Raw genomic sequence first — 14,103 nt, 5'->3', positions numbered from 1 at the left:
AGCCGTCATTGTTGTTTTGGCGGGTCCGGGCTGGGGATTCAAACCCGCCACCTTAGGTGTACGTGGCTGGTGCCTTAGCCTTTTGAGCTATAGGTGCCGAGCCAGGGAGCTGACTTTTGAACTCATGCATATTATTTGTTTTACTAGAGACCAGGAGGACCCAGCAATGTCCTACGAGATGCATGTCTGGTTGCTAATATTTTGGAACCCAGAATCAAACAGGAAATCATCAAAAAGTTTATTAAACAGCATCTGTCAGAGTATCTAGTACTTTTTCAAGAAAACCAAGATGTAAGTATTGACCAAATGAGATCAGATGTAACACTGGAATCTTGTTGAAAAATGAATGTTGTCAAGCCCACTGATTTATACTTGATGTAGCTTCACTGACTTGTGCTGACTTACAGTATCGATTGTTGAACAGTGAATCCTAGGGACTAACTTCACAGTTCAGTGGTTCTCAATCATTTTGAAATCAGTGATCCTTTGGAGAAATTAATGAAAGCTACAGATCTTCTCCCCAGAAAAATGCACCTATATATAAAACTGTGCATAGTTTCTGGAAATTTACAGAACCCTGAAGTCTAATTATGTACCCCAGGTTGAAACCTCTGGATCAAGTAAAAAACATAGTTTAGATTGTTTAAAACCTTAAGCAATACAGAGATTGGTTGTCTTTTTCTTAGTTCTGCATTTTTACTTGTTTTCTTAAACTGTTAATACTACTTAAGCACTGGGGTGATTTTTGTTCCCTGCCTTCATGAGGTTGCCTGGCTAGACAAAATCGACAGACGCTATGCCTGGATAAAACGCCAGCTTGTGGACTATGAGGAGAAATACGGCCGTATGTTTCCACGTGAGTGGTACATGACGGAGAGGATTGCAGTGGAGTTTTGCCATGTGACAAGGTAGATTCCAGCTCCCTACTTATTCTGGTGTCTAGGAAATTTTTAAAATGAATCCCCCCCCCGCCAGTCTCTTGTGGTTCCATGTTGTCCTGTGGGCTGGGTACCACTTTTAGACTCCACCAAATGATTGATACCACCCTCTAGTCTCAAATGGGCTGCCTTCTCTACTTTTCCATCCAGCCCAAGACTCATCTACCAGAGTTAGCTATAGCGAGTCATCCCCTGCACCTTTCCCCACATCTGTATCACATATACCAGCGTGCTGTATATATATATCCACCATCATTTTGATTTTCTGACTTACTGTGATAGATGGGTAGTTCCAAAGAGACAGGAGTAGTAGCTACTTTAATGACATAGCAGACACTGAGGAAATATTTGTTGAATGAATTTCCCACCCCTAATACAGTGTTTATAGTCTCTGTGTAGCTAATAATAAAAGTATCTGAGTGTTCTAACCACTTTGAAGACCTTCCCTCATTCATCCTCTCTACAGTATCCATGAGTGTAGCCCAGGGCCAGAGAATCCTTTACTGAAAAATTAAAGCCCCAAAAGATGAGTTCAGTGTATCTACAACAAAGCTAAGGCTAGTGCCAAACTTTATATATTTCTCAGTTGCAACAATACTGCAACAGTGTTGGTAACTGGTTCTTATTAGTTGTATATTCCCTTTTAGTAGTACACAATTACATTTAACTCTGGGTTAATAAGAAGGGGGAAAAGGCCTGTATGTGAGCACCACTCAACTACATTAGCATGATTCACGGTGGCCATCTTTCTTAAAATCACAGAAAGTACAGGCACATCTCATGCTTTAAATACATTCTTGGGGAAAAAAAATAATTTGAGAGATATTGACTATTTTTTGATTAAGTTTTAGGTTCGCAGCAGAGTTGAGCAGAAGGCATCTCTTCCCCTGCACATGCCCGGATTCCCCCTTTGTCAGCATCTTCCTCCAGAGTGATACTTTTGTTATAGTCAATGAGCCTGCCTTGCACATCATTGTCACCTAAAGCCTGTATTTTATTTTAAGATTCACTCTTGGTGTTGTATACTCTTATGTGGCTATTTTGTTATTGTTGTTTAATTTTTTTTTTCAGAGATGTGGGGGGTCTTGCTATGTTGCCCAGGTTGGACTCAAAACTCCTGGCCTCAGCAACCCTCCTGCTTCTGGCTCCATTCCAGGTGGCCACTGTTTTAAGAAACACATTTGTTAACATAGATTCAGATAGTTTTTTGATATTAATTTAAAGTCAGCTGGGCTCACTGGCTCATGCCTATAATCCTAGCACTTGGGAGGCCAAGGCAGGTAGATTGCTGGAGCTCACAGGTTCAAGACCAGCCTGAGCCAGAGTGAGACCTGGTCATGAAAAATAGCCAGGCATTGCAGTGGGTACCTGTAGTCCCAGCTACTGGGAGGCTGAGGCAAGAGAATCACTTAAGCCCAAGAGTTGGAGGTTGCTATGAGCTATGACGCCACAGTACTCTATCTAAGATAACAGCTTGATACTGTCTTAAAAATAAAATAAAATAAAAAATAAATAAACAAAGTCAGTTGTTGTCATCTTCTAAATCCTGATGAGCAAAGAAAGAGTGAATTCCTTCAGAAGTTATTAACCAATCCCCTGTAGCCTATAGTTCAGCAGACTTTCAAACTACACTCTGTGAAAAATGAAGCCTGCAGGAGGCTGGAAGTTACTAAAGCCAACAAGTCTCTGCGAGCGTCAGTACCTGCCATTGTTGTTTCAGCTAATGGCAGTGCTGCTGCCAAGCTTTTACTGTTAGAATTTTGGCTAATCCTACAGATACATCATTCTCAAATAAACTCAGAGGCCATTTGTTTGATTTTGTCATTTATTTGTGTGGAAGATAATTATAGCTTAGTGCTTACTAACAACTCTCCGTATCCTGAAACACAATATTTGATGGAGTTGCACTTAAACTTTATCAGCAGGGACAACCTAAGCATATAGGTGTCTCTTTTTACATGGGAATTCCCGTCTCTCACATGTATTTCCAGGGTCCCTGCTTGTTCATGGAAGAGATGGTTATTGAACTCTCTAGACGAGGGAGGACTTTTTAATTCAATAATTAATGACTTATGCAATTATATGGTATATATATTTTAGACTTTTTTTTTATTGTTGGACTCATTGAAGGTATAAAGACCTTCAAGGTTATGCTGCTTGCATTTGTTAGGTATATAATATATATGTTTTAATAAAATAACAAGCAAATATATATTATTAACAGATTATTGAAAGGTTTAAAGATATAAAAATAGTTGTAACCAGGTAAAGAAATAAGTGTCTGTAATCCTTGAAGTTTTTGACTGGCAGATAATTTTGCCTTGGAATTCTTTTTCAGAACATGTGTTTCTATTCCCTAAGTGTTAGACTAAGCAGGTAATAGACCACAGGGTTGGAAATGACCACAGACGTTTTGTGTGTGTGTGTGTGTGTGTGTGTGTGTGTGTGAATGTAAGCCAAAGCCATTTACTTTGTTTTACCTTGAATAAATGGTCATTTTGACAATATTTTTATCTCTTTGTTTTAAAGGACAGAACTTGCCAAGATTATGCGTACCAGAGCTAAGGAAATTGAGGTGAAATTGCTTCTTTTTGCTATTCAGAGAACAACTAACTTTGAGGGGTTTCTTGCAAAACGCTTCTCTGGCTGTACCCTGACAGATGGAACCCTGGTAAGACCTTCCCAAGGGAGTATGGACCATGAAGTCACTGGGTTGGGTTGCTGGGTTTCACCTCCATTTCACTGTGTGGTGATTCTGTCTATTGGCTTAAGTGCTTAATTCCCGCATTCCAGTGATTTTGCTGAATTAATGTGAAAGTGCTCTGTGTGGATTTACTGTGTTTTTACCACAGTAAAACCACAGTGCTTTGTGGTTATAGAATGTCCCATAATCATTTTATCTAAGTATTGATCCCATTTTACAGACTACTCACTCATCTGTGAGTCATAGAAGCCTCATGTATTTGGTCATAAATACATTATTACTTGACAGTTATCAAATTTTATTGCAATTTGGATATGTTTTTACTCTAGGGTTTGCCTTTTAACATCTCTGGTCAGCAGACTAGGTCATTGTGTCTCTGTAAACCTCAGAGCTGGGTAAAGAGGTCTGGGGATTGTGTACCTCCCCTAGGAAGGTAAAATGTAATATTGCTGGTTAAAAACATTCCATCTCTGTGGAAACAAAGACCAGGTCCAGCTGGGCACAGTGACATGCACCTTGTAGTCCCAGCTCTTTGAGAGGCCAAGGCAGGAAAATTGCTTGACCCCAGGAGTTTGAATCCAGCTGGGGCAACATAGTGAGATTCCCCCATTTCTTTTTTATTTTTATTTTTTTTAAATTTCAGGTTAATATGAAGGTATAAACAGCCAGGTCACAATATTTAATATTTGAATTTGTTAGGCAAAATGCCTCTTGTAGTTGTGTCCTACACCCAAAAGAGACCGTATTTCTTTAAAAGAAAAAAAAAAAAAAGACTTCTTTTGGAGGCCCAGGATCCCTGCCAACACATCACTGTGCTTTCTTCAGATTGCCTGTCCATGGAGAAGCCAAATTTCTGTGTTTTATAGTAATTTCTGTTTACAGTGTACATACACATGGCTTTTGAGCTCCTGTATTTTGTGAATACAGGAATCACAGCTGACTCATCTCTGTCCCCTAGTCATGCGAAGAATACACATAATTCATGCCAACAGCAATGGAGAGGGAAAGAAAAAAAGGAGAAAGGGAAGAAGAAGTCAAAGTTGAGAGAATCATACCACTTTAATTTTCTTAAAAGCTGATTTTGGGGGGTGAGGTACCATATCTCATCCCTGTAATTCTAGCATTCTGGAAGGCCAAGCCAGGAGGATCCCTTGAAATCAGGAGTTTAAGACCAGCCTAAGCAAAGAAGACCCTATCTCTACTAAAAATAGAAAAATTAGCTGGGCATTGTGGCAGGCATCTGTAATTCCAGCTACTCTAGAGGCTTCAGCAGGAAGATCACTTAAACCCTGGAGTTTGAGGTTGCTGTGAGCTAAGCTTTGGCCATGGGACTCTACCCCAGGTGACAGAGTTGAGACTATGTCTCAACAAAAAAAGGCGGGGGGTGGGGGAAGTTGGCTAGGTACAATGGCTCATGCCTATAATCTTAGCACTCTGGGAGGCCAAAGTAGGAGGGTTGCTTAAGCTCAGATGTTCTAGACTAGCCTGAGCAAAAGGGAGACCCTATCTCTGCTAAGCAGAAAAATTAGCTCGATGTCTTGGTGGTATGCACCTGTGGTCTCAGGTACTTGGGAGGCTGGGGTAGGAAGATCGCTTGAGCCCAGGATTTTGAGGTTGCAATGAGATATGATCACACCATTGTACTCTACCCAGGGTGACAGAATCAGTTATTAAACTGCTGTTAACAACAGAGAAGCAATGGGATTTAGTAGCAAAATTCTTGGGCCAGCCATGAGGCGAGATTTGTGGGCTAGTACTGACTCTGCTATAGATTATGAATTGCCCTCTCTGTTAAATGGGAAGAGTAGACTGCCTTGTATTAAAGGGGAATAAATAAGACATAAAACGCAGAAGTAGTAATGGAAAGTACTGAAAGGTTTGACAGCATAAAAATAACAAAATTTTGTTTGGCAAAAGAAAGCATAAACACAATTAATGGATAAAAAGATAATTTTAAGTTCTATAACACAAATAATATGTAGCACATGTAAAGGATTTCTAAAAATCAATTAAGAAAGATAAGTAATCCATTAGAAGAATGAGTAGGAGGTTAAACAGACAATTTAGTGAAGAAATTTAGTTAGTTAGTAAATATGATGGGGAGGGGAGGGGACAGGATATTATGTTTCTGACATCAGAATTAGTAAGAAAATTACAGGGTTAACAACACAGGATTTCACTGTTACAACTTTTATAAAGAATAAATCCTCGGTGCCTGTAGCTCAGGGGCTAGCGTGCCAGCCACATACACCAGAGCTGGCAGGTTTAAATCCAGCCCGGGCCTGTCAAACAACAATGACAACTACAACCAAAAAAAATAGCCAGGTGTTGTGGCCAGTGCCTGTAGTCCCAGCTACTTGGGAGGCTGAGGCAAGAAAATCACTTAAGCCCGAGAGTTTGAGGTTGCTGTGAGCTGTGATGCCACAGCACTCTACCCAGGGCAACAGCTTGAGACTCTGTCTAAAAAAAAAAAAGAATAAGTCATCATTATCTATCAGAAATTAAATGTGCATGTCCTGTGAGGCAGCAATTTCACATTTAAACAAGAAGTCTACTAAAACATCCACACATGGTGAGGAAGATGTACAAAGGAAGAGGTGAACTGCTGCCTTAAAATAAAAAAGTCAGGGTATTTGTATAGTGTATAATTCTGATATCATTGAAGAATGGTTAAATAAATCACGGTATATCGGTTCTCAACCTGTGGGTCGTGACCCCTTTGTAACCATAAAAATATATTGCAGCATTAGGAAGGTTGAGAACCACAGCATTAGAAGGAATCCTTTTTTTTTTTTTTTAAACTGAGTCTCACTCTGTTGCTCCAGGCTAGAGTGCCATAGGGTCATAGTTCACAGCAACCTTAAAATCCTGGGCTCAAGTGATTCTCTTGCCTCACTCTCCTGAGCAGCTGGGACTACAGACTCCATGTCTGGCTAATTTTTATATTTTTAGTAGTAATGGGGTCTCACTCTTAAGCTGATCTCAAACTCCTGAGCTTAAGTGAACCACCCACCTCAGCCTCCCAGAGTGCTAGGATTACAGGTGTGAGCCAACACGCCTGGCTTATGCTATGGAATACTTTATACCGTTAAAAAAAGTAGTAAAATGTGGACAGATTTTAGATGTGCTAATAGGGGAAAAAGACTCTCAGATATATTGTGAAGTATAAAATATAAGTTACAGCCCGGTATATATAGTATGAGTCTACTTATGTAAAAAAGCAAAAAATGTGTTTATATATGTGAATGTGTAACTAAAAGGTCTGGAAATGATGCCAGTGGTTGTCTCTGGGGAAAGAAGTTGGAGTGAGAGTAGGTGGAGAAGCACAGGAATGTTTTTTCATTTTTTCCCTTTTACTCTGGTATTCTTTTTGGAAATTATCTTACACAAATACATTTAAGTTCTTTTTGTGTACTTCAGCAAGTTATTTTTCAGTTGTTTTAAAATGAAGGAGATGGGCCAAGTCCTGTGATTTCCAAACTCTTCTAACAACACCTAATGTGGAATCCAAACACAACAATAGCTAGCCTTTTTTGAGTGTCCACTGGGTGTCCCCTTGTTGTGCTAGATGCCTGTACCTGCAGGCAATCACTTTGTTTCATCAGCTGTAGGAGGTAAGTGGCAGGTGTGTACTTACTTACTGTGACCTGAGGCCACAGAGCTAATACCTAAAACATAATAACTTTGTCACTCTGCACCTGGAGTCCCACTCACTTGCTCAACTGTCACCTCTGCCGCCTGTTCTGGTTCCCATCTTTCTGGTCCTAAAATCCTGGGACTTCAGTGGAATCTCCTCTGTGCCCCACAAGATCTGCCTCAGAGTAGGTGACTCAGGCTGGTCCCTCAGAACACTGGCCTGAGGAATGGTGGCAGCAGCAGCAGCTGAGTTTTCAGGCAAGACCACAAAGCCCTGCCTCCTCAGGCTCACTTATGACTTTATCCAAATAAAATTCAACTGGAACCATAAAATACTCTTTGCATACTTGGCAAATTAAAAATACACACTTCTCTGTCCTTGCTAACTTGTGTTGAAAATTAATCCCTTTTTTAGTAACAAGGGAAAAAGAAATAGGCCACAAGATGGATGAAAATTCCCGTAAAGAAAATGCAAGTCAGTAAAGGAAATAGTAAACAGAAATGCCATTGAAAGAAGCTGGTTATCTCTCCTGGGAACTGTGTGGTTGGCTTCAGCACACCCTGACTTCCTTTTGCGGGTTTACCGCTCTGCCCTCCCCAAGCCATGCTTCTGGCCTGGGTTCAAGCAGAGACGTATACAGCACTGGGAACAGCCCTACAAATATCTGCTTGGGAACAGGGAGGTTTAAACTTTGAGCATTGACTCCACTCTGAGAGTAGCCCCTGAGCTCCTATGGCCTCTGGCTGGGCACTGTCAATAGAGCCCAAGGGTGGTCTTTCTGAGCCAATATTCTGGCTAACCAGATAGGAAATAGGTCCCAGTGAAGGGTGCTAGAACAGCATTAGTGCCAGACACCTGTTTTGAGCCATTTTTCACCTCTTTGGCTGGACCCTACTATCTGATAACTTCTGTTTTGCATTCAGGGAGCTATAGGATCATAGGTGAACAAATGGCCCTGTTGTTTCTGATGATAGAGTAGCTGGTAAACTTAGGTCTTTACAGGACACACTGGAATTCTCTCCGGTCTAAGGAAATGCCCTCAAGGTCAAAAGTGCTAGGGTAACTAGGGCAGGGAAAGTCCTCACTCACTGGACACAGAGGCTGTTGAACAGGGTAACCATGTAACGACCATGACAAACAGGAGCTACACATTTTCTACAAATAGTACATTTTTGTAGAAAAAAGGTATAGGACCGTCAAAGTGGCGATTGACAACTGTATGCCACGTTCAGTGTCGGGGAGAACAGGGCTGGATGTGCCGGGTTTTCTGCCTTCACGCAACCAGGGCCAAGCTGTTGAAATGGAGCTATTTCATCTCCAAGTGCGTGCTGTGCTCTGTGATGGTGGTCAGTGGTCAGCTAGGAGCACTTGAACATTTTTCCCCAGTCCCTTTCTTTTTGGTCTGCCATGTTTGAAATTTTCCGGCAGAACTTTTTTGTAAATTACCCCTTCAGTTGTTCAGTTGTTACTTTCCTCTCTTATCAAGTTCACAGATGGTTTCAGATTATAAATCCTTGGCCAGAAGATCATGCTGAATACCATCAGCTCTTTACCCGTCTAGTTGGCGGACTGTCTTCTCTACAAATTTCAAATCATTCAACTTCTTTATTCAACCCCTTCCCCAGGAACATTCCAACCGTGTAACCATTCTGCATTCCAAGTACTGACAGTGTTTGTCCAGTAGCCTTAAAGGACTTCCCCTTATTTTATTTTATGTGTCCATCACTATAGAAAAACAAGGACTTTCCCTTAGATATGAGTTTCTAGAAAGGGAACAGACCACTGTGGCACTTCAGCTATGCAGGGCAGGTCTTGAAGCATTGGTTCACTGCAGGTCTGTTGAGGGGAGTAGGGAGGCTGTCACTGTAGGTGATGTTCCCACTGAGCCTGGTCCATGCCATCATCTCACTGAGCCAGGTGGTCCTTCTTCAGATTTGTTCTGCGCCTTCAGTGGCAGGGACTCTGGTGAATTAGTCATGGCCACTGACCATGATCCCAATACAAAGTCCTGGGAAGAGGCTGGCCTGGGCCAGGTCAGGGATTACAGCTGGGCGACCTACCTGGAGTCCTTGGCACCTCCCCAACCCAGGCTAGCTCCCCATGCTGCTTTGCTTCCAGCAAATGCTTTTTTGAAAATCTTTCTTTGGTCATCATTTTGTTTCAAGGTATCAGAATAAACTATGAAATGAACTAAAGTGTATCTTGATTCCCTTTATTAATATTCTATAAATATTATATGCCATATTTTATAGAAAGTCAGTGAAAGGTGCCATGGAGCAGGTAAGAAGTCAGCCAGGGAGCCAGGCCAGCCAGAGATCCTCCCTTGCTGCCCCTCCCCAGACCACACCCTCGACCCTTCCCCTCTACCGCTCCCTGGATCATTAAACAATAAGGACAAGCTTGAGAGTGTGACTACTGGCCAGAAAGACCAGCCCCAGCTCAGCTCCTCCTCCTGATCCATAGACGCACATCTTTTGTTCTTTTTCGAGAGGTGCAACTTTGACATCTGCTGGAACATTAGCCTGAAAGAGCCCTAAGGACAGGGCTTGTTTTATTTTTACTGTACTACCCCTAACACGTTGTATGGTGTCCTGTGCTGTAACTGTTACTTGAGGAATTGAACTTTTTCCAGTTGCCCCAGCTTCTGACCTACTAGGAAGGATTCAAGATAGTCTGTAGATTAAAATGCCTTGAAATTAAAAGCAAATGTCTGCACACGATTTAACTATATCCATATGCATTATCCATGACCCAGAGATTAGATTGAAGGTGAACAAATCATAGCCTCCTGCTGCTAGCAGAGTAGATCAGGTTAGGTTCTATAATGGCCTTGATTGGGAGGTTTCCTTTTTTTCTTTTTTTTTGGAGTCTCACCATTGGTAGAGTACTATGCCGTCATAGCTCACAGCAGTCTCAAACTCTTGGGCTTAAGCAATTCTCTTCTCAGCTTCCAGAGTAGCTGGGACTACAGGTGGCAGCCACAATGCCAGCTCTATTTCAGAGACAGGGTCTTGCTCTTACTTAGATTGTTCTCAAATTCCTAAGCTCAAAGGATTCTCCTGCTGCTGGGATTCCAGGCATGAACCACCATGCCTGGTCTGAGTTAATTTTTGTATATGATGTATATATATAATTTTATATCCTTCTTTCCTTCATATAGCTTCAGGGCTTTCTCAATCACCATATAATATTTCATTATGTACATTATGATTTCCTAAACATTCTTTTCTTGTTAGACCCTTAGTTATTGTTTTTACTTTTTTTTTTTTTTAAGAGACCAGTTCTGGCTCAGTGCCCGTAGCACAGTGTTTACGGCACCAACCCACATGCACTGAGGCTGGTGGGTTTGAGCCCAGCCGGACCAGCTAACCAACAATGACAACTGCAACAAAAAAATAGTCAGGTATTGTGGTGAACACCTGTAGTCCCAGCTACTTGAGAGACTGAGGGAAGAGAATCAGCTAAGCCGAAGAGTTTGAGGTTGCTGTGAGCTGTGACACCACAGCCCTGTACCATGGGTGACATAGTGAGACTTTGTCTCAAAAAAATAAAATAAATAAAGAGACCAGTTCTAGCTGTAACCCAGGCTGGAGTGCAGTGGCACAATTATAGCCTCGGACTCCTGTGCTCAAGTAGTCCTCCTGCCGTAGGCTCTCACGTAGCTGGGACTGCAGCCATGCACTACACATGTGGCCTGCTAAATCTTTTTGGTTTCCTTTTTAAAGAGCTAGGCTCAGCAGGATGGTCTTGAACTCCTGGATTCAAGCAGTCTTCCCACCTCAACCTCTCAAGTTGCTAGGATTATAAGCATGAGCCACTATGCCTGGTTCTTCACTTTAGTAAATAAAGCTACATGAACAATCTTTGTCTGCAAGTGTCTGTGTAGTAGTGGAATTATAGGGTTAAAGGTATGAGCATTTTCAAATTTTGGATAGCCTGTTTTAAACTGCTTTCTGGGTTCTCACTGGTTCTTCTGAATGCACCAGCCTGATCCCTCCTAGCACTCAGTCTTAATATTAGTGACGATTTAGTAAGATTCAGAAGAGGCAGTCACTGTTTGTTTTTGTGCATCTTACAGTGTTAATGCACTGATGCCTAATATAAAGGGGTAACTCACCCAAATAAAAATGGCAAAACAATTGGAATTTTTTTTAGTTATAAGTTTCCACTCCTACACATATACCTGAGAGAATTGTAAACATATGTTCACATAAAAACTTCACACATGGCAGCATTATTCATAAAAGCCAAAAGGTAGAAGCACCTCAAATGTCCATTAGTGGACAAATGGACAAACAAAGTGTGATGTGTCCATTGAATATTTTTCAGCCATAGAAATGAATGAAACACTGACACATATTAAACATGTATGAACTTGAAACCACTGTGCTAAGTGGAAGAAGCCAGACATGAAAGGCTACACGGCATATGATTCCATCGATATGGCATGTCCAGAGAGGGCAGATCCCCAAAGACAGACAGGGTCAGGGTGGGAAAGACTGGAAAGTGACAGAGAATGGGTATGGATTTTTTTGCATAGGGTAAAAAGTATTCTAGAATTAGACAGTGGTAAGTAACAGTTGCATGACCTTGTGAATAGACCAAAAACCACTAGAGATTATAAATCAATTAAAAATGGTGAATTTTATGTGACATGAATTACATCAGGACTTAAAAATGTTAAGGGCTTTAGGCTTGGCACCTGTAGCTCAGCGGCTAGGGCACCAGCCACCTACACTGGAGCTGGCGGGTCCGAACCCAGCCTGGGCCTGCCAAACAACAATGACAATTAAAACCAAAAATAGCTGGGCGTTGTGGCAGGTACCTATAGTCCCAGCTACTTGGGAGGCTGAGGCAAGAGAATCGCTTGAGCCCAAGAGTTGGAGGTTGCTGTGAGTTGTGACAGCACAGCACTCTACCCAGGGCAAGAAAGTGAGACTCTTGTCTCTAAAAAATAAAAAGTGTTAAGGGCTTTAAAAATACCGTATGAGTTATTTATAAGTTATCTTACCTCTTGAGATAAATATCCTTTATACCCGCCTCCAAAGAAAGAACAATACATGTTAGTTAAAACTTCAAACAAAATAATATATTTTTTTAAAAAAAGATCTCTTCTTTCTCAACTTCTCCAAATTCTCAGAGGTAGCCACTGTTTAATAGTTTTGGATCTATTTTTGAGACTTTCTTACAAGCAGGCAAGAAATACACAGGCTTTTTGTTTTGCTTACAGAAAATAAGAAAGTGTTAGTCATGTTTCTGAAGGACATTTTTCTAAAGGCTTCTCATCTGATCAGGATTTACTCACAAGTAGTTTTCTCCTTCCTCTTTGTGTAGGGCCTTAGATGAGAAATTTAATAACAGGTGCTTGGGTGGCACCTGTGGCTCAAGGAGTAGGGCGATGGCCTCATATGCCAGAGGTGGCGGGTTTAAACCCAGCCCCGGCCAAAAACTGCAAAAATAAATAAATAAATCAATAAAACAGGTGCTTGTTTTAAGCAGGTCTAGTAGGAGAAAGGAACCTATACATAACTGTCACAAAATAAGATATGAACATAGTGGTAGCAAGAGAGAGTGGTCCCAGTGATGGTAAACACCAGGTGTGCGTAGCCCTGTGCTAACAATCTTGACTATCAGCTAAAGCCCCCCGGCCGTCTCTTAAGGACAAGTTAGGAATGGGGTTGGAGAAAAGCATTTATGGAATGAGAAATGCAGAGCTTTCATCTCATAACTGAAAGTTTTCTCCTCCAGGGAGAGGAAGAAAGTTAGTCTTAAATTTCAGAGCTCCTTCTTTGATAATTTGACATGTCCTGTGAGGGCCTCCGAAAGGGATTTGTGCAGGCAGACTCAGATGTGGACATGCTGCTGACTAAAGCCAGACTCTGCCTTCCAAACAGTGAATCAGACAGCTCGCTTGTCCTGTTTGGAAGGTGCTGGAAATCCCATGTGATTTAATCAGTAGGAATTAACTGGCTATATGAAGAATTTTGCCTTCCTGTATGGACTCGAAATCAACTGTCAACATAGCAAAGAAAAAAAAAAAAAAAAGAAGTCTTTTAAAAGTGGAAAACCTTCCCTTCTTGGTAATTTTTTAATTTTATTTAGCAGCCCCAGAGTTCATGAAATGTGCTATTTGGGCTATTAAAACTCTAAACCCAAACTTGTAATTCTCTATGGTCTACAACAGCTGCAAAGCAGGACTGAGAAGCGTGCTCTGGTTGGCTCTGACAACAGGGCTCTTGCACAGAAGGCTGCCTTGTGCTGAGATGGCTCTCTGCAAAGACCTGTTCTTTTATATTACAGCAAATTAACCTGAGCAGCCCTCTAAGTAGCAGGAATTTGTGTCCACACATGAGGGCTGTGTAACATATTACCAACAGGGTGGCAGGTAGTATGTGCCATACTTTGAGCTCTGTAGTTGTAGACTAGGGAAGAAGGAAGTGGCTCAGTATGTTCTTGAACTTGTCACTTGATGGGCCCATTGCTTTCATTTTCTAGAGAGAAACCAAAGAGACAAAATGATAGGGATAGGATCTTATGATTAAAAGGAATTCTTTTTATAAGACATTTAGCCTTGTGCTCCCACTTCTTTCCCTTCTGAGAGTTTCTTCATTAAGAGGAGCACAGCAGTTCTGCTTAACTCAGTTGCTCACTCCTATTAAATACTGCTGAAAGCTTCCACTTACTGAAGCTCACAGCTCAGCGTCCATGGCTCAGTGGTTAGGGCGCCAGCCACATACACCAAGGCAGGCAAGTTTGAACCCAGCCCGGACCAGCTAAACAACAATGACAACTGCAACAACAACAAAAAAATAGCCAGGCGTTGT

General features: G+C 41.5%; 1 protein-coding gene across 1 annotated transcript in view; it reads left to right on the top strand.

Moving 5' to 3' along the window:
- The window catches only part of VPS53 (VPS53, GARP complex subunit), a 135,342-nt gene that overhangs the window by 81,635 nt on the left and 39,604 nt on the right, over positions 1-14,103 (top strand). Inside the window, exons 9-11 of the mRNA XM_023519263.1 lie at positions 148-291; positions 766-908; positions 3,468-3,609. Coding sequence (XP_023375031.1) covers positions 148-291; positions 766-908; positions 3,468-3,609 — 429 coding nt within the window. The remainder of the gene's footprint in view (positions 1-147; positions 292-765; positions 909-3,467; positions 3,610-14,103) is intronic.

Source organism: Otolemur garnettii, unplaced genomic scaffold (genome assembly GCF_000181295.1).
Source record: "Otolemur garnettii isolate 467f Iridium unplaced genomic scaffold, OtoGar3 scaffold00166, whole genome shotgun sequence".
NCBI classification, from domain to species: Eukaryota; Metazoa; Chordata; class Mammalia; order Primates; family Galagidae; genus Otolemur; species Otolemur garnettii.
Note: the sequence above shows the minus strand (reverse complement) of the source record. Positions and strands in the feature narration are given on the sequence as shown.